General features: G+C 42.7%; 1 protein-coding gene across 1 annotated transcript in view; it reads left to right on the top strand.

Annotated features, from left to right (window-relative positions):
• Positions 1-19,329, top strand: part of FDX1 (ferredoxin 1) — a 38,331-nt gene that overhangs the window by 12,077 nt on the left and 6,925 nt on the right. The window contains exons 2-3 of the mRNA XM_063127730.1: positions 13,196-13,587; positions 18,005-18,129. Coding sequence (XP_062983800.1) covers positions 13,196-13,587; positions 18,005-18,129 — 517 coding nt within the window. The remainder of the gene's footprint in view (positions 1-13,195; positions 13,588-18,004; positions 18,130-19,329) is intronic.

Below are 19,329 nucleotides of genomic sequence, written 5' to 3'. Positions count from 1 at the left end.
GACTATCATTAGGTGCCAACCAAAAGACACATTCTCCGAGCATTGGTCCTTACGTAGCCAGAACCAGTGGTTTAGCTAGGGCTGGGCTTTGAGGTCAAAGTTTAAAGCCCCCATCACTCAAGGGGTGCCTGAATGACCACTCAATGGGAGAGGTCACAAGTCACAACAAGCCACTCTCAAAACAAACTGTGGTGGCTTGTTTAATCCACTGCTAACCCTGGCTGCTGTTGTCAGACAATTAGGTTCCCCTTGGTTTGCCATGGTTTGTTTTCCCCTTGATATTCCTGCCCACTCCTGGCATGTATCCCAGTGGCCTTTACAGCACAACAATTTTTTAAAGAATAAAACTTTGTTAAATCCATTACATCTGTGTTCCAGAGATTGTAACGCGTCTTTTATACTTTCTGGAATTTTACACAAATTTAGATGGGGGATGGGGGAATAGAGTAGGACTATCATTAGGTGCAAACCAAAAATATACATTTCCCCCCAAAGGCTTAAGTGTGAAAATGTGGATTTGTGCTTTTTAACCCTTTTTTGTCACATTTGGGAAGATTTGTGCACAATTTGCATTCACTAATGCACATTAATTTTATTGATTGATTGATTGATTGATTGATTGCATTTTTATACCGCCCAGTAGACGAAGCTCTCTGGCGGGTTCACAAAAATTAAAACCATTCAAAGTATAAAACAACAGTATAAAACCATAATATAAAATACAATACGAAAGCACAACCAGGATAACATCAGCAGCAGTGCAGAAATACAAATTTAAAACAGCAAAGTTAAAATTAATTGATAAACTGATAAAATACTGAGAGAATAAAAAGGTCTTCATTAGTTGATGCAAATGTGCACAAATCTCCTGAAATGTTTGTGGGGTGGGTGGGTAAAAAAGCAGCATTCCCCCCAAAATATGCAACTTGTCAGCTGACTGTGTCTCAGCAGGTTAAGGGCCAGCGTTGGATGGAGTGCTGGGGCAAATAAAGAAACAAAATGTGTTGCAAGCCAAGACCTTGAATCAGGTCAGCTGTTCAGTGGGGCAACAGCCACTACAGAGAACACTGGCCAAGGTTAGAAGGTGGTTTGTGATCCTAGTTTGTGGGTGAACCAGAGTTTCAGACACAATGGCTAATTATGGCTTGCTGTAAACTGTGGAAGTTTCTAATTTTGTCACATGAGGGGAGAAGAGAGGAGGAAGGGAAGCCCATAAAATGGGTGATCCCACAGAGGTGTTCTAGGGAGCAGTGCCAGGCGTAAAGGACAGCAAGGGAGAAAGGGTGAAGTTGTTTAAGGGAGCAGACCGTCTTCAGATGGGTGAGGGTGGATGGAGCTGTATACAGTAAATGTAGAGAGTAAGGCCGGATCTACACAGAGTCCTCGGGGCGCCCTGAAGCCGCTTGCGTGTGCCTCCAGGGCGCCCCGAAAGTCTTTGTGTAGATCCTGCCTACGTACCTGGACAGAGGAGGCAGAGGAGGAGGAGGCAGCGGCGGCCCCGCATCGCCCCTCGCGGGGACGGGGCAAAGAATTCCAGGGGTCAGCGGCTTTGCTGGTGAGTCCTTGACGCCGACGACGCCCACCTCCCCACCAGCCTCCTGCTGCCAGCGAAAGAGCCACCCGGGTTGGAGAGCTCGGGTGTCGTCAAGGACTCACCAGTGAAGCCGCCGAGCCCTGAAACTCTTCGCCCCGTCCCCGCGAGGGGCGATGCAGGGCCGCCTCCTCCTCCTCCGCCGCCGCCGCCTCTATCTACACCAGGAGTTTCGGGGCGCCCTGGAGGCGCACGCAAGCGCCTTCAGGGCGCCCTGAGGACTCTGTGTAGATCCGCTCTAAGTGGGGTCAAAGGGAAGGAGGGACTGTGCAGGATTTGAGAATGGACAGGAAGCCAGTGTAGAGGAGGGGCATCAAATGGTCAGAGTGACAAGAGCAGTGAATAATGTTGGCAGCAGAGTTGACACCAGTGGACTGAGATGGTCAATGGGAGATCAGAGAGAAAGAAGACAATCATAGCGGTCAAGGTGAGAGAAGAGTAGGATGCAGACCTGACTTCTTCTGAAAGGAGAAGGTCGAAGGGCAATTCTGCAGTGCTGTAAAGGGATATTATAACTCTAATATAACACTACATTAAAACTTTCCAGCCTGGCTCCACAAAAGCCAGGACATCAATAAATGTAAATCAAGAAATATCTGGTGGGAAACGCCTCTGAAATTCAAAGTGTCAAATTATAACACATACCGATTTAATACTTATAGCAATTAGTTAAGTGAAAATGGTTCAGCCCACAAACCAGTTAAACCGGAATGTTAAACCAGAATAACCCATTTATTCTCCGCTCCTGTCAAGATGACTAAGAGAAATTTGATACACGCAGAGAAATAATGTGTGGAACAGGCCGTTCTTAGACAACAGCACTCTTGAAGTCAGGCCAGGGCCTCCACGTTTGACTCTTTCCCCATTTAAAATCTTCCCAGTGCTTGGAAAGGGAGAAGTTTCATGCTCATTGCCATCATGTCACATTTCTCTGACATTTTCTTTTAAAAAATGTAAACCCAGACATAGCAATTTACAGCAGAAAACTAGTTTGGAGTGAAAGCTTCAGCTGTAATAAATTCGTTATTTTTGCAGCAACAGACTAACAAGGTTCCTTCTTCGGAAATTAAAGGGACTTCTTAACCTTTTCTATCCATTTTTATTGCTGATTTTGTTGTTAGGGTTTTTGGGTTTTTTTGCTGCTTTTATTGTGTTCTGTTTTTGTTGTATTTTTATCGCTCTAGCATTCTCGTTTGATGTGTTTTTTACGAGGATTAATCTTTTTTATTGTTTCCAAACGCCAATAAATTAAAAAAACGCCAATAAATTAAAAAATACATATAAACACACACACACACACACACAAATCAAACAAAGCAAAAACAAACAAAAAACACAAAAATAAAATGTCCTTCCAATATTCCCCCCAGCAAAAGTATGTAACAATATTGTTGTTATATTTTCTTACTCTATCACTGTCAAATCCAAATCTCTAATTTCTCTCATAACATTTTCTACATTATTTGTTGAATCCACAGATGTACAAGTCATCTTTTTTCGTCCCTTCATAAAGTTTACAAAAGGTTTACAAAATGGTTTGGTAACCATTCAGTTATAAATCTTAAAGTTGATTTTTCTCTCATAATCGCCGTGAGTTTCGCCATCTCCGCTAGCTCATTACTGTACACTGCCTTCAGAGAGCTTCTGTCCTGAAAAGCAACCAAGAAATATTTATAACAACGACAACAACAACAACATTCAGGTGATTGAATTGCCATGTGACTTGCTGGCCACTGGGAAAGTTTGCACTTGCATTGCTTCCTGTGCAGATATCGGGAAGAAACGCAAGTGCGGGCGCAAGCAAGGCACCTCACGCAACCAAAGTGCCACCTTAAAGACGGGGGCCAAGCCACCCCCAAATACTTTGCATTACAATAGGGATAGCTCATAACAGTATGTTCATGCTGGGAAAAGAGCCCTCCTCCAGCTACTGGGAGGATTGTAGCTAAACTCAGAGTGAACAGAGAAGCCTGAGAAGCATATGACATCCTCATCCTTGCTAGTCCTGGAGCTTCTTGGTTCTGTTTCCATAGCCTAGCCAAGATAGGGTCCTGGATGCAGGCAAACCAGCTGAGGACTGCTTGAAGGGATGATTCTGGCAGGAGAAGTGACAACGTTTATAACTGCACAGTGCACCACAAAATATATTGCACAAGAGTGAGCTGATAAGAAATGCAAACAAGCTGATGAATAGGCTTTCTTTGCACAAACACAGTTAACATGTGCTTAGATAAACATAACATTATTTACTACCAATTAGATGTAGCCTTTTATTGTATCAGGGGTTTTATTGCAAATGCTCAAAGTCAACAGGAAAACCACAAATTATCTTCCGGTCTTCAGACTGATCTATGTACAGAGCTATACGAGTGTCACGGGAAGGTTCAAGCAAACCTTCCAAATGTCTCCAGTTTAAAGTGACAGTACCTCTCCCCACCCCGTCCTCTAAATTTTGTTTGTAGCCTAGTAGGGTGGCCAGCTGTCCTATTTTATGGAGGACAGTCCTCTATTTCAAGGCCTGTCCAGTCCAAGTCTGGTTTAAAGATAAAGAAACATAAGATGGAAAAGGAGGAGGAGGAGGAGGAGGAAAGAAAGAAAAGGGGCGTTGAAGTTCCCCACCCACAGATTGTACCTGGAACACAGACTGAGCAGCTGCGCGGGTCAGCTGGTCACATTCTTTGCTGTATTTGAATTACAGCAAAGACTTATAAATGTGCATGTAAATCAACATATTTAGATTTTATGCAAATCAATGCCCTCTTTCTAGGTGATGCACTTCCTCTTTTGTGGGGCAAGGCTTAAGTGGGTAACTATACCTAATACCAGAAATAAGTAGAAGGATAGTGAGCCTACTTATACATCGTCAAAAGACATGGAGGCAATGTATCACAAAAGAGGAGGGCAAAGGAAAACACATACTTTCCTAAAACATGCACACCCACCCCTTGCCTAGATTTTAAAAATAATACTATTAGAAGTCTGCATGGACAGGGGCGGTCTTGTTTCAATGATTCTGTTTAAGCCGCTCTGGGAATCTTAGATGAGAAACAGGCCACAAATAAATCAATATATCCTGATGTGTGGTACGTTCCAGTATTCACTGCTCGTAGGGGTTTATGACCTGCTCTTTTGATCCATTAAGAGGGATGGCAAACAGTTCTGTTGTTGTCCCAACATACTAGAAATGTAGAAGCAGTTTTAAAGCATGACATGGCAGTTGGAGGGGTGCAAGAGAAATGTTAGCTGTGTGACGCCCTGAGATCTTAGTGATATAGGGCAGGATACAAATGTTTAAAATAAAGGAATAAAATAAATAATTTCTGTCCAAGAATGGCCAGCTGGTAAAAGGCACTCCGTGCCACTGAGGTCACCTGGGCCTCTAGTGACAATGCTGGATCTAAGAATGCCTTCAAACTGTGTACCTGTGTTCTTTCAGGGGGAGTGCAATCCTGTCCAGAACAGAATGAACACTGATTTCCTAGATCCAAGAACCATCTACCCACAGTGTCTCCATCTTGTCCGGCTTCACTTTATTATTTTGGCCAAAAAGTGAAAACTTGTTAATGTTTCTGAGAGTGTGCCCACTCTACTGGCATATAATGAAATTCACAATTCTGAAAAGCATAGTATTTAGAAGTTAGATTTGTATGAAATGCTGCATTTTAGGCAATGATGGTTATAAACTGCAGACTTGGGGAGCAACTAAACTCCCAAATTTGTTTCATATCTTGCATGCAAAAGTTCTGAAGAACTCAAAAGCTTGCTCGCTATTTTATGACATTTAAGTTGGTCCCAATGAAGTTATTGCCTTACTGTGGATTATAGATTTTCTGTTCATAATGGAGCAATTCAGCTGTCTATAATTATATACTGGGATATTAAAAGTTAAAAGATGTGCTTACTAGATGGCAAACTAATATTATGATTCTTTGCTTAGGCCGTTTGTTCACCCCTTTGCTATAAGGAGCATCTCTCTCAATGTCTTGGAGCTGTACCTATCTGTATATGACAAACACTGAAAATATCTATTGCACACAAAACAGTATGCATAGATATTGAAGAAATTGACCCTTCTTTGGTTTGCTCTGCCCCCTAATGGTGCGGGATCTTATTACAACTTGTTCCAAGTAGCCTGTGATTAGTCAACAAAAAGATCTCGGAGTTGTGGTGAATAACCAATCAAAGATCTTTACTGAGCAGTACAAAGCAAGTAGAAAGCTGTGGATTTCTGGAAGAGGAATACAAACCGAGCAGGAGACATTACATTTCCAGAAGAGCTTGTTGTAGCAAAGGCATTAAATAGCCATGTGGCACTTTCAAGACTAATGCATTTATTGTAAAGTCATGAGCCTTCATGGGGGAAAGTCCACACGGTTAGATACATGGAATGGACAACGAGAAAATTGAAACCAAATACACACAGGTGTTCAAAGTGATAGAACCAAGTGAAAATAAAAGTTAATGAAACATATGCCAAACACAGAGTTACCATATATGAATTGATAACTTCAGTTTAGGTGCAATGCTATACACACTTATCAGAAGAGAGTCTCACTGAAGACAATGGGGCTTACTTCTGAGTAGACATGTATAGGATTACACAATTAACATGATTCAGGACACAAATCTATGCCGGTGGAACCTGAGATACCCTGTTCCAATATGCCTGAGGGATACTCCACCAATATGCCAGAGTAACCTTCCCTAACCAAGTGCAGTTAGGTCATTTTAGACCCTGAGCGTAATTGTCTTATGTGTGGTATGGAGGTAGCCGTGTGTTATTTCAGTTGTGAAGTACACAACAAACATTTCTCTTGCACCCCTCCAAATTGCTATCCCATGCTTTAAAATGCTTTTACGTTCCAGGTATGTTAGAACAACGACAAACCTGTTTGCCATCCCTGATTTAAAAAACACAAAAAACACTAATCTTCTGAGCAGGTGTAGTTTTGCATTTTAAACTCACTCAAATCACAGCACTGAAATGACTACAGCAATAACTGTAGTCTCTCTACTCTCCCTCGACTAATATACAAGTATATATCCCAAAGATGACTCGCCACCACTGCTTTTTCTCAATGGGATGACCTAAATTTCCTCCCACCTTCAACTCCAAGGTTGTCTGCTTTCAAAAAAAGTGCCATATGTATATTTCTGCAATTGAATGTATGCTCAGGATTGGATGTTTTTTGGTCCATTACATGACATTGTCAGTGACCAGGATGTCTCCCACGGTATCCCTTGGAAATCCTGCTATGAAAAGAACCACTTTTAATGTAGTACTATCTGGGGGAAAGCAGGATTTTGTGCCACCTGATGGCATCGTCTCAATAGAAGGGAAGGGAAGGGAAATATTCAATTCAAGGCACATGGTGACCCTTCTCTGCCCGTCTAATGCAGTCCATAACAATTGCACAAAAGAACAAGGACGTACAATGTGATTTCCACTGGATGCTCTGGATGAGGCATAACTTTTCCACAGGAATTAGATTGCATGTCTTGCCAAGAATTTTCTGAACAAGTTCAAGCCCTGGAGTAAGAGGGCAGGTAGCCTGAAGAAAGCAAAGAGTGTACAAGATAAATCTGCCTTCTGCTGCACTCACTGTCCCTCTTGTACTTCTCTGGAGAGCCAACTTGGATGTGTTTCACAGCTGCTGCGGAAACACCTAGACTCTGAAACATGCTTAGGGCGGCAAATGGGCCATGGTTTCTGAGATGGGTGTGTATGTACAAATACGATCATGTTTGCTTCTCAAGCTGGCCTTGCCATGTCTCAGGTTTCTCTTTCATCAAATTTGAGATAATGATGAAGAAGCAGTGGGCATTTCTGTGTCACCTGAACTGCGAGGGGCATGGAGTCTTGTGGACTGCTTAGAAGAGCATGATATGTTGCGATCAATCATGTTGTGAGTTTCCATGCCCTCACTGAGCTTGGTGGGCTGCCTTTCCCTGAGGCCAGGGAAAGGCAATGTCACATCACCTGCCTTATTTACCAAGTCTGCAATCCCAGTAGTTGTCACTACTGTCATAAACCATTTTAAAGCAGTAGTGTAGATCCTGCCCATCTGAGATGCTTTCTCGCTGGCCCCATGTTGTGCATACTTTGGAACACACAAAGGGAAACTTTGAGTTAGGGCACTAGGGAGAAAGGGCACTTTGCACCCAAAGCGACCACTTTGCACAAGCAGCCAGTCTCTAAAACAATCCTAAGAACTTGACCACGTGGCTAAACATTTCTAGGGATGCAAACACCCAATCGCAACTCTCACTCCACTCTTAGAACTGGGGGTGCCAGGAGACAGCACACCACACAGGTACTCTGCCCTGGCACTGGTGAGCAAGGGAAGAGGGGCAGGCATGTACAAAGCCAAATTACTGCAACTCTATTTCTCCTCCTTGTGCTCCTTTGTAATCTGTGAATCCTGTGTCTTGCCTGACCTATAGTGCTCTAACACTATTCTCCATGTGTTTCTTTAACCCCCTTTTAATGCCATCAAAGCAAGTGCCCATGCAGATTCTAGAAATTAATTACACGTAGCATAAAGAAGAACTACCTTTTGCATATCCTGAATCTCCCATCATTTGGCTTCATATATTTATTTTATTTATTATAGTACTTTTATCCAGAGGGAGAAATAAATTGTTTTGTGGTATAAGAATAAGCAGATATGAGCCTTGGGCTCATGTGGTTCCTTATTCCCTTCCTCTTCTCTCGTCCCATCATCTGCCAAGATTAGAAACTTCCACTCCCAGTTTGCAGCAAATCATAGTTTGCCATTTTGTCTGAACCCAACAAACTATGGTTTACTGATAAACTAAAATCACAGACCACATCCTGAATGTGGCCAATATTCTCTCTGTAGTGATTGTTGCCCCAGTTGGAGAACTTACCCAATTCCAGATCTTGGCTTGCAGCAGATCCTGCCTCTTTGTATGCGCCAGCGCTCCATCAGGTTCTGGTTCTTAACCTGCTGAGACTTAATATAAAGTACTCACCCACTGTGTACTTGGCCCAGTGCTGACAAGTAGCAACTCGGATTGATTTGACCTATGAAGTCCGTGCTAGTAATGCTCATAGTAGCATTGAAAGAATAGCATAAAAGAATAGCATACATGTAGCAGCTTGAAAAGCGGTGCGTACAAAACAGGGCAGCGCGGTTACTAACAGGGACTGGCCGACGAGACCACATCACGCCAGTCCTTTTCCAGCTTCATTGGCTGCCAGTCCAGGTCTGGGCCCAATTCAAAGTGCTGCGGCTTGGGGCCAGGCTATCTGAAGGAACGCCTCCTCCCATATGTACCTGCCCAGACCCTGAGGTCATCCTCGGGGTCCTTCTCTGCGAGCCCCTGCCAAAGGAAGTGAGGCAGGTGGCTACCAGGAGGAGGGCCTTCTCTGCTGTGGCACCCCGGCTGTGGAATGAGCTCCTTAAGGAGGTTTGCTTGGCACCTACATTATATGCTTTTAGACACCAGGTGAAGACCTTTTTATTCTCCCAGCATTTTAACAGTCTATAAATAAATTTTAACTTGGTGTTTTAAATTTGTAATTTTGCATTGCTGCTGTTTTTATCTGGTTGAGCTTTTATATTGTATTTTATATTATGGTTTTATACTGTTGTTTTACACTTTGGTTTTAATTTTTGTGAACCGCCCAGAGAGCTCCGGCTATTGGGCAGTATAGAAATGTAATAAATAAATTAAATCAATCAATCAATAAATACATCATATGGGTGTCAACACCAGCAAAGTCTCTGATTCGTGGGCTATGCTTGTATTTCTGTGGAAACTGTGGGTTTAGCTGCTGTTTTTATGCCTTCTGGGGATTTTCCAAGTATTGTGGTTTCCGCTGGTGAGCTGGGTATCACAACCTTTCCATGGAAGTATTATTATTATTATTATTTATTTATATAGCACCATCAATGTACATGGTGCTGTACAGAAGTAGTGGGAGTACATCACCCCTCCTGGGTGTAACTAGAATGTAGACTGCTTTCTGATCTTCCCAGAAATGTGTAATGTTTTATGTCAACTTTATAACGAATGACATTTATATCCCAATGGTCCCTTGCTGTGGAGCACAACAGTTACAAAAATGATAATAACATATATTGAAACTAAACCAAGAAATGATTACAATTAAAAATGCAAAACTATAACAGCTCGGTAAGACATGGAGCAGGGATCACTTGCTTATGGTCTTACTAAAAAGGAAGGTCTCTGCCAGCCTTCTAAACGTAATATGGGAGGTTGTCTGGTGATTCTCTTTAGCGAGGAAATGTAGTCACTGAAAAGACCTGTCCTAATCTGATCCTAGCTTCATATCCTGATTAGTAAGGCATCACATGTATGTGTTCCTGATCCAATTCTGCCCTCATATAAATGGAACTTCCATATTTATAAGCTTTTCAGGCTATGACATTGCAGCTGTCATCATAGCTATCACAGCTATTCTGTTATCATTGTTATCACCAAACTGGACGAGGCATAACTTTCCCACAGAAGTTGGATTGTGTGTCCCGCCAGGAATTTTCTGAGCAATTTCAAGCCTGAAGAAAGCAAAGATTGTGCAAGATAGCCACCAATCCACTCACTGTCCCTCTTGTACTTCTGCATTGTTTATAAACATGACCCTGGGCCTCCAAATATTTCACATGAATCATATCACGTAGTCATCATTATGTAATTAATACGAATCACAAGCTCAATTCTCGAGTGCCAATCTTTATATAGTCAAAGGACACTACTCATGTACAAAAGTGAGAAATCTGCAGGCTTGTGGAACCACAAGATTTGCAGAAGAACACAAAATCTTTAGTTTAATAACCCCTAATAGAGAGACTCTCCCACTCTCCACCCTAGTCAAAAGAGTCCAATGAGGACTGAGCATGACCAATGGACATGAAATGCTGATGGACAGTTGAAGGGAAACTGGAAAACCATCTGGTAGTAGGAAGGGCAGAAATGGAATGGAGTATCCTGGAAGATGGCATGGGTGGCTGGCATGCTGAATGGGAGCACTTCATACTGTAACTTTTAATTTTGGGTCCAACCTGTTTATAAAGTTTATTTATTTATTTATTTATTGCATTTCTATACCGCCCAATAGCGGAGCTCTCTGGGCGGTTCACAAAAATTAAAACCATTCATAACATAAAACAACAGTATAAAACCATAATATAAAATACAATAAAAAAGCTCAACGTTATTCACCAGGGACCTGGTGAATAAAGTTATTCACCAGGTCCCGATTTCGGCAGAGTGAACGCTTTCATGCAAACTAGCTTTTTTTGAAGTCAACATTATTACCCGAGTACATGGGTACTAATTAGGAGGAGGCACAAATGAGTTATGCAAATTTTTTATTAAGAAGGTAAGGCTTGATACCAGTTGATTCAGTTTACTGTCTGGGAAGCAACCCAAGTGGAAGAAGAGGCAAAGCAACTATATGTTTTCTCTCCCATCCACTTATGGCAATCAGATAAGGAAATGTGAGGCTGTAATGGCAGATTGTTTGCAAAATGAAGGTTGTTCGATGAGTACAGTTCTGGTCACCACACCTAAAAAAAAACCCATATTGCAGAGCTGGAAAAAGTGCAGAGAAGGACAGCTACAATTATCAAGGGACTGGAGCATTTCCCCTGTGAGGGAAGGTTGCAACAGCTGGGATTGTTTAGATTGGAAAAAAGGGAGGCTAAGAGTGGACGTGTACAAAATTATGCATGCTGTGGAGAATGTGGATAGGCAGACATTTTTCTCCCTCTTCCATAACCCAGGCTCATCCCATGAAGCTGACTGGTGGGAGATTCAGGACATATAAAAGGAAGTACTTCTTCACACAGCGCAGTCAAACTTTGAAATTTGCTTCTACAAGATGTAGTGATGGCCACCAATTTGGATGGTTTTAAAAGGGGGTTGAATAAATTCCTGGAGGAGAAGGCTATCAATGGCTACTAGTCCTGATAGCTATATGCTACCTGCAGTATTTGAGGTGGTAAGCCTATATATACACCAGTTGCTGGGGGAAATGAGTGGAAGGGTGCTTCTGCTTTCATGTCCGCCTTGTGTGTTCCTGGTCAACAGTTGGTTGGCCACTGTGTGAACAGAATGCTGGGCTAGATGGACCCTTGTTCTGATCCAGCATGGCTCTTCTTATGTTCTATTATTGGGCATGCCTGCCAGCCACACAAAGACTATGTCAATCCTTCAAATGGCAGATTGGAAACTAGCAGGATCGGCACATGGGTGGCCCTGTCCGAAACATATATGGGCAACCTGCAGGCTGTATGCGGCCTGTGGAGGGCCCCTGTGTACTCTGCCCACTTTCCCCCACTTCCCAGCCATCACCTGGTTGTCCAGGAACAGACTGCTGTTTCCTTGCTAATAAGAGTGGGCAAACAGCAAACTGGATTAGGATTACAGAGTAGGGGGAGAGGTCTTAAATTTGGCCAGCAATCTCGCTCAGATTGCTGGCATGAAGAGACTCCCCGCCTCTCATCTCAGTATGAGGTTTGATCCTCCCCACCCCTGCATGCTGGGATGTGGTGGGAGACAGGGAGGAGAAGAGTGTGCAGGTGCAGCCTTGTGATCTAACACTGCATGCTGGTGCATGCTGCCCTTGGGGCTATGCATGCTGCATGCTGCCCTTGGGGCTAAAAAGGTTGCCAAGCTCTTGGTCCAAAAAAATTATGATAGCACAAAATACCCACACGGCTTGTCACCTCCTTTTTGTCATGGTGCCTTTTCCTCCCCCCCACCCCATTTTGGTTTAGCTCTTCGGCACTGAACCACCCATGTGGGAAGTCACCATACAGATGAGCACATAGGCCAGGAGTGGGGGATGAGGGAGTCTGCCAGAAGCTGTTGGAATGCAACTCCCATCAGCCGTAGCCTGCATTGCCAATGTCCAGGGATAATGGGAGTTGGAGTACTAAATGTTTGGACAGCCACACTTTCCCTACCACTGGCATAGGCATTCCTGGGATACATGTAGAGAGGAAAGGAATATCAGTTTAGAGAAATCTAGAGTCCTGAAGGAGCCAATCAAACAGACAAGTTTGAAATCTACAGCCAGTGGAGGATGGTGGCTCTGATTCCAGCGGGTGTGTGAATCCATTCGGGGTTTCAGTCAGAACCAGCCAGAACTCTACAGGAGTTACCCAAGGTTCTGAACCTATTTTGGTGATATGATTCGGCACTTTGGATAGCTCCTTTAGAGTTCTGGTTGTTTCTGACTGAAACTCAGGATGGATACACAGCCCCACCGAAAACGGAGCCACCAGCCTACATTGGCTACGGCTATACAGTGTTGGGTTTGCACATTATCTCAACAATCCCTACAACAATCCTGTAAAGTAGGCCAGTCTAGTTATGCGTGTGTGTGTGTGTGTGTGTGTGTGTGTGTGTGTGTGTGTGTGTGTGTGTGTGTGTGTCCCCGCCTTCTCTGAGCGGGAACGTCCGCTGTAAGGTGAATCTGGTAAAAGCGGAGAGAGCCAGAAAGAGCAAAAGCGAGCAATAGCCGAAGCAGCCGCCATCCGCCCCATGACTGCGCATTCTTCGTAGCACGCTGCGTTTGTGCAGTTTCCGTAATCCGACGCCTACGCTAAGGAAGCGCTGGTCCTGCGCACTTTGCGGCGCCTCATTCGAAAGCGGCCGCCTCCGCTGTCGGCGTACGAGGCTACGAGAATAGCCGCAGTTGGTGCCGGTTGGGCAAACGGGCGGCCTTTCGACTTTAGTCGGCGTGAGCGGAGCGAGGAGGAAGTCGCCCGGCCTGTTTCCGTCGCCTTCGACCCCAGCGCCGCCTCCGTGACCTGCGCCCTTGCCTGTCTTGACGGCATGGCTACCTCAGGCGCCACGGGAGCCCTGCTTCGGGTGGCTGCGGCCTCCTCCTGCCGTCGGCTCCTTACAACGCGTGGTGGCGGGACAGGGAGAAGCTGGGGCGGCGCTGCCAACCTAGGCCCCGGCCGGCTGTTCCACGCCTCGGCCCTGGTACAACTCAGGTACGCGGGGAATGCCCTGTGCTCGGGGGACGAGGAGCCCCCCTCGCCTCCCCACACGCCCTCCAGCCGCCCCTCAGAGCAGGGGTCCTCTCGGAGAGGTTTCGCGCCCCTCCTCTCCCGTCCCCTCCGCTCCCTCCCTTCATCGTCCCCCTGCTCTGAAGGGGCAGGTAAACTTTGCACTAGGGCGGCTGTGGCTTCACCTTCAGCCCAAGAGCATAGCAGTAGGATGCCCCTTCCAAAGTGTCAACCGTGAAGCTCACTGGGGCCAGAGCGACACCGAGCAGGATGTAACACTTTGAAAATGGTTTGAAAACTGTATATGGAGAGTGTCATGGGTTGTCAGTACTGTTATAAACCATTTTAAAGCAGTACCGTAGATTCTGCCTGGGTGACTTTGGGCCAATTACTCTCATATTTCTTTCTCTCACACACCGCCTGACCTACCTCATGGGATTGTTGTGAGGATAAACGAGTAGAGGGGAGAATAACGGGTTCACTTTTTATCCCATCCCTTCCTCAAATAATGTCATATCAGTGTACAGGGCCTCCCCTTGCACACTGAAGAATTCTGGGGATGAAGAATAGAATAGAAAACGTAAGAAAAAGGAAAAGAAGGTTGTTTAGCTCCTTCAGTCACCCCTGCAAGCTAAATTATGAGGCCTGAGGATGACAGATTCTTAGAAGTAAGGATCAGTTTACCCAAGATTTTTGTTTTATTTATTTACAACGTTTATATATCTAAACATCTAAGCAGATTCCATAGTAGTAAACAATAAAAGATAAAAAGGATAACACATTAACAGTTATTTTAAAAAAGAGCACCAATAAAAAAAAAAACAGGCAGGGACATTTTCACTTTCTCGGCACCAGGGGTGGGAAACTATGGCCCTTCAGATGTTTTGGCCTACAACTCCCATCAGCCCTAGCCAGCATAGCCAGTGATGAGGGGTAACGGGAAGTACAGAGCAAAACATCTGGAGGGCCACAAGTGACCCATCCTTGATTTGCACAGTGCATAATTGTATAAACCTATGTAATGTCCCATCCTCCCATTCACTTTTTTCTCCCAACTAAGAAGTCCCAAATGATGTAGCTTTTTGCCAAAAGAAAGGTGCTCCAGCCTCCTGATCATTGTGGTTGCCCTCTTCCAGCAATTAAACTGTTTGTGTTACTTTGTATCCTTTATCTGCCCTTTTGTCTGTTTCGTAGGTGAATAACCAGTAGTACAGGGAATGCGAGTTAGCAGAATTCATTGATAAGACCAGGAGGGCCCAGAGGCCCATCTCTCACAGAGTCAGGGAACTATTTAGAGAACCTATTAGAGAGCCTAGAGAACCTATTTCCTCTCTTTTGTCTTATCTATCTGTCTATCTAATTATTTTTCGTTGCCTTCAAAATCCAGTTACCTGGTCAACCAGAACTCTGCAAAGACCCCTTTGACACTCTTCCTCCTCCCAAAGGTTTGATGAGCCAAAATATGCTATTTATTCTAGCTCAGTGGTTCTCAATCTTCCTAATGCCACGACCCTTTAATACAATTCCTCATGTTGTAGTGACCCCCAACCATAAAATTATTTTCGTTGCTACTTCATAACTGTAATTTTGCTACTGTTATGTAGCAAAATTATGTAGCTCAGTTCCTAAGACCATCGGAAATATGTGTTTTCCGATGGTCTTAGGCGACCCCTGTGAAAGGGTCATTCGACCCTAAAGGGGTCGTGACCCACAGGTTGAGAACCACTGTTCTAGCTGAACAAACAAGAATATACAAGGGTTACATACTCTTATTTTAATGAGTTACCAGTTACTGCATGATGCATGATGACATGTATCCTGATTAATACTAATACATTATAAAAACACAGTCATTGCCAACATGGAAGTCACAGCCATCCCATGGGAGCACTCACCATTGTATCTAATTGGATGTAGTAGTAGTAGTAACCCATGGATACCTTGAAATCTGATTGGACCTAATTATAAATTACACAAGTATCCAGTCCCTATTTTATTGGATGTAGTCAAATTAGAACTTTGTTTAGTATGTAATGATTTAAGTATTGCCTAGACTATTAGGGAGTTGTATCTGACTAGTGATGTGAGTTTTCTAGAGAAACTTGAATGGGAAAATTTTCCTATGCAAATTAGATTAAATTGAGTATCTCCCATATCTTCCTGTAGGAAGGTACAAAGGGGAATGCATGAACTTGAAGTCGTCTTGAAGTCTGTTCTCATCTTGCTGTAGGAAGAATCCCAGGGACCACACAATAAGCAAAAAGGTCCTCGGTGCGTGTGTGTGTGTGTGCGCGCGCGCGTGTGCATGATAATTCAGTATTTTAAAATGCTATTATTTTAGCCTTTGTAGAAATTCAGGAACTTAACTAAGAATCAAATTAGCATATACTTCACTGAATTTTGCTGATAAACAAGGTCAGTCTTTCATCGCTGATTATATCTAAAGGAATGCATCCTTGTTCCTGAGAACTGCTTGTGGCTGTCCTCAGGGGAAAGTTGTGGGTGGACTGGATTGAGGACACATTTGACATGAATTAAATGTGGCATCATAATAAATTATGCCACATACTGCTGCTAAAGAATGTTACTACTGAAACAATCATATGTAATTTAGAACCATGTTTTGTCTTTTTGATACCATCTAGAATAATATTTGGTTGATAAGGCAGGTCATACATCTTAAATAAAATTGTAGCGCTGGAAAAGGCTGGTCAACTGAGCTCTGGAAGCACGATTTGATTTGTTAATTCAGTGGTCTAATTGGATTTCAGATTTACACTGTTGCATCCAGGTGGGTCAGAGACTAAAGTATGACCACTGTAAAACCACAAACTCAAGATTTTAATTGACACATTTCAATTACTTTATTCATCCACAATGCCTAAAAAATACCCCCATACAGAAAATCCATATCTAAAGATTGTTCTTTAAATTTATTTAGATGTTAGTTATTAAACTTATCTCTTGTTCTTTGTTTTTGACCCTACCTGCATGATCAACAGCAGCTCATAGGACAGTGCTTTCAGAATGCAGCAGAATGCCTCTCTCCTCAAAAAACAAACAAACAAAAAAGCCTGCCTTCATATAGCATGCTGGCATGCCAAGAAAAGATTTTTCTGTGCAGTCTTCTCCCCAGCATGTTCGTTTTCTGTGTGCAAGAAGTTTGCTTATATTGAAAAGTATTAAAGCATGGCGTTTCCCCCATGGACAAACTGATGCTGAACAGTAGTTCAGCAAAAGCAGAACCATGTGACGTTGTTGATTATTTGCCTCTGTTCTTTGTATTATCATTTTGAGGTTCTTGAATCGTGGGCATAATTATACATTCTGAAGTATTAGAAATTATTATGGTTTGGATCCTACGATAGGAAACTTTCCTTCCATAGGCTTCTTTAAATTAACCTATCTCCTCTCCCCTGTTGCCACTTGTAACTGCTGGAACCAGAGGGCTGGCGGGTCGGGGAGGCTCCTGAACAATGTGGGTGAAGAGTGGGCAGAGAACTTTCCATCGATAAACCTCACTAAGTTAACTTGCCTTTGGATCCAAAGATGAACTGTTACTTTATGAACAAGTGGGACTTGCAACAAAATATTGCAGTGTGAAGTGTCCTAGTCAGGGTGTCATTCCATTCCATACCCCCCACCCACAAACCCTACCCCCACCAAGCACAGTATTCTCTGGCCCTCATTGTACTGAGGCCGGGGGGGGGGAGTCCCTTACAGCTTTTTACTAAAGTTTTTTTCTAAAAGATTTTTGGGGGTTTCCTCAAGTCTACTTATGTCTCCCTGTTGTACATGGATGCTGCTGTTTTGGCTACATCAGAATTGGAACTCAAGAGAATGAGTTTAATATTAATATATAGGTTTGGTGCCTGAGTTTGGTTGTCTTCTTCTCCATTCCTTTTTTCCTTCTGTATCATGTGTGTTAGGACTTCTGAGGTTGTAGTGAGGAACTGGAATGGATTTTGATCTTTGTACAATGCACAGAAAATGTATGTGCCTTATAAATAATAAGAATAATACATAACTGTTCTTTAGCCAAAGATATAGAATAAGCTGACTTCTATAATTCTGATAGCCATACACACTAAACAGATTTCTGAAATATTACATTAAAAGCTTAAATTTAGGAAATCTCAAATTATGTTTTGGACAGTGAACTACAGACAGTTTTAAGCTACACTAAAGGATTCAAGATGAAAGTCCATATTTATCACATATATGCTAACCTTCAACCAGCTTATCTCTCCCGCAAGTGGTTCAGCAGTCCTGTTCACAAATATTGAAAGTTTGTGTTATCATGTTGCTTACCCAAGCTCCAGAAAATTGTACAGTCTTTTTGAGTCCCTCACACAGTTATACGTAAAAATGATTGAAGACGCTGTTTTAATTTTTTTTCCAGCTCAGAAGATAAAGTTACTGTGCACTTCATAAATCGTGATGGTGACAAGCTAACAGCCAAAGGGAAAGTTGGGGACTCTCTTCTAGATGTTGTGGTTGATAACAATGTAGACATAGATGGGTTTGGTAAGTAAAAGTACTTAATTTCATGTAACTAGAGTATATAATTTAATAAGGAAATGATATTCTGCTATTTTTTTTAACTTCAACATCAGTTTTAACTTCAAACTGTTAAGCACTTGCAGGTCCCACTTATATTAATGAGGGAGTTATGCAAAAGTTTTTACTAGAGAGCTACAAGACTAGTCAATTTTAAAAGTAAACTAAAATAGGGCTGATCTAGTGCCTTCTGGAACAGGAATGTTTTTAATCTGGCATGGTCTCCATGAGTATTTTTTCCCCTCCCGCACAAATGTTCCTTCCCTTTTTAACAATCTAATTGTAGCCCTGATTTTATTCTGCTCTGCAGTTGGAGGGTCGTCCATGTATAATGGATTGCCTTGTATGCACAGAATGAAATACCAATAGGGGTATTTCATTCTGTGTCGTAAATTTCTAGTTCCTATCATGTAATTTCTACTTTCCTCAGGCTCAGTACTATCAGGAAGATAAAGATCTCATATTCTGTGTGGCTCAGAACATGGGTTGAGCCCAGTGGTTAGATGAAATAATAAAATCCTTAATAAATAAAAAAAAATAAGCAGATGCACTTATCTAGCTCTTCACCTTCATGCAATGGGAACTTTCTTGGAATGCAGTGCCTAGAACTGGTTCATGTGTTGCTGTTTCTGATCCTTAAGAAGATACGGGGTAACCCTGAGCTGCTGGTGCACTCTAACCGTCTTAGAGTATGTTCTTTCACCTGCCTGCTCAACCATTCCAGTCAGACAGCTATAACTGATCACACTATTTCTGGATCTTTTACAGCAAGTGACCAATTGCCTTTCTCTTTTTATCTGTTGAATGTTCCTGTGTTTCTTTTACCATTTGTTCCTGTCTCCACTGAACCCACGTTTGTAATCTCTTTCCTGTTTTCTGTTGAATTATCTCCACAATCCACCATCACCTCTGATTCATAGTATAACTGTTGTCTTTCTGTCTGGTCCCCCTCTTCTCATTTATTTTATTTTATTTTAGTTAAAATATTCATAATACTGCCTTTTATCAATGATTTCAAAGTAGCTTACAAAAATTAAAACAATTAACACAATAATAAATACTTCTAAAATATGATTTAAATAAAGAGTTTAAATAATTGACATAGCAAGAAATGTTAAATCATTTTAACTGTTATCACTCTGCTTAGAACTCTGATATATGAATATG

The sequence above is a fragment of the Elgaria multicarinata genome, chromosome 5 (genome assembly GCF_023053635.1).
Source record: "Elgaria multicarinata webbii isolate HBS135686 ecotype San Diego chromosome 5, rElgMul1.1.pri, whole genome shotgun sequence".
NCBI classification, from domain to species: domain Eukaryota; kingdom Metazoa; phylum Chordata; class Lepidosauria; order Squamata; family Anguidae; genus Elgaria; species Elgaria multicarinata.
This window is presented reverse-complemented; position numbering and strand designations above follow the sequence as displayed.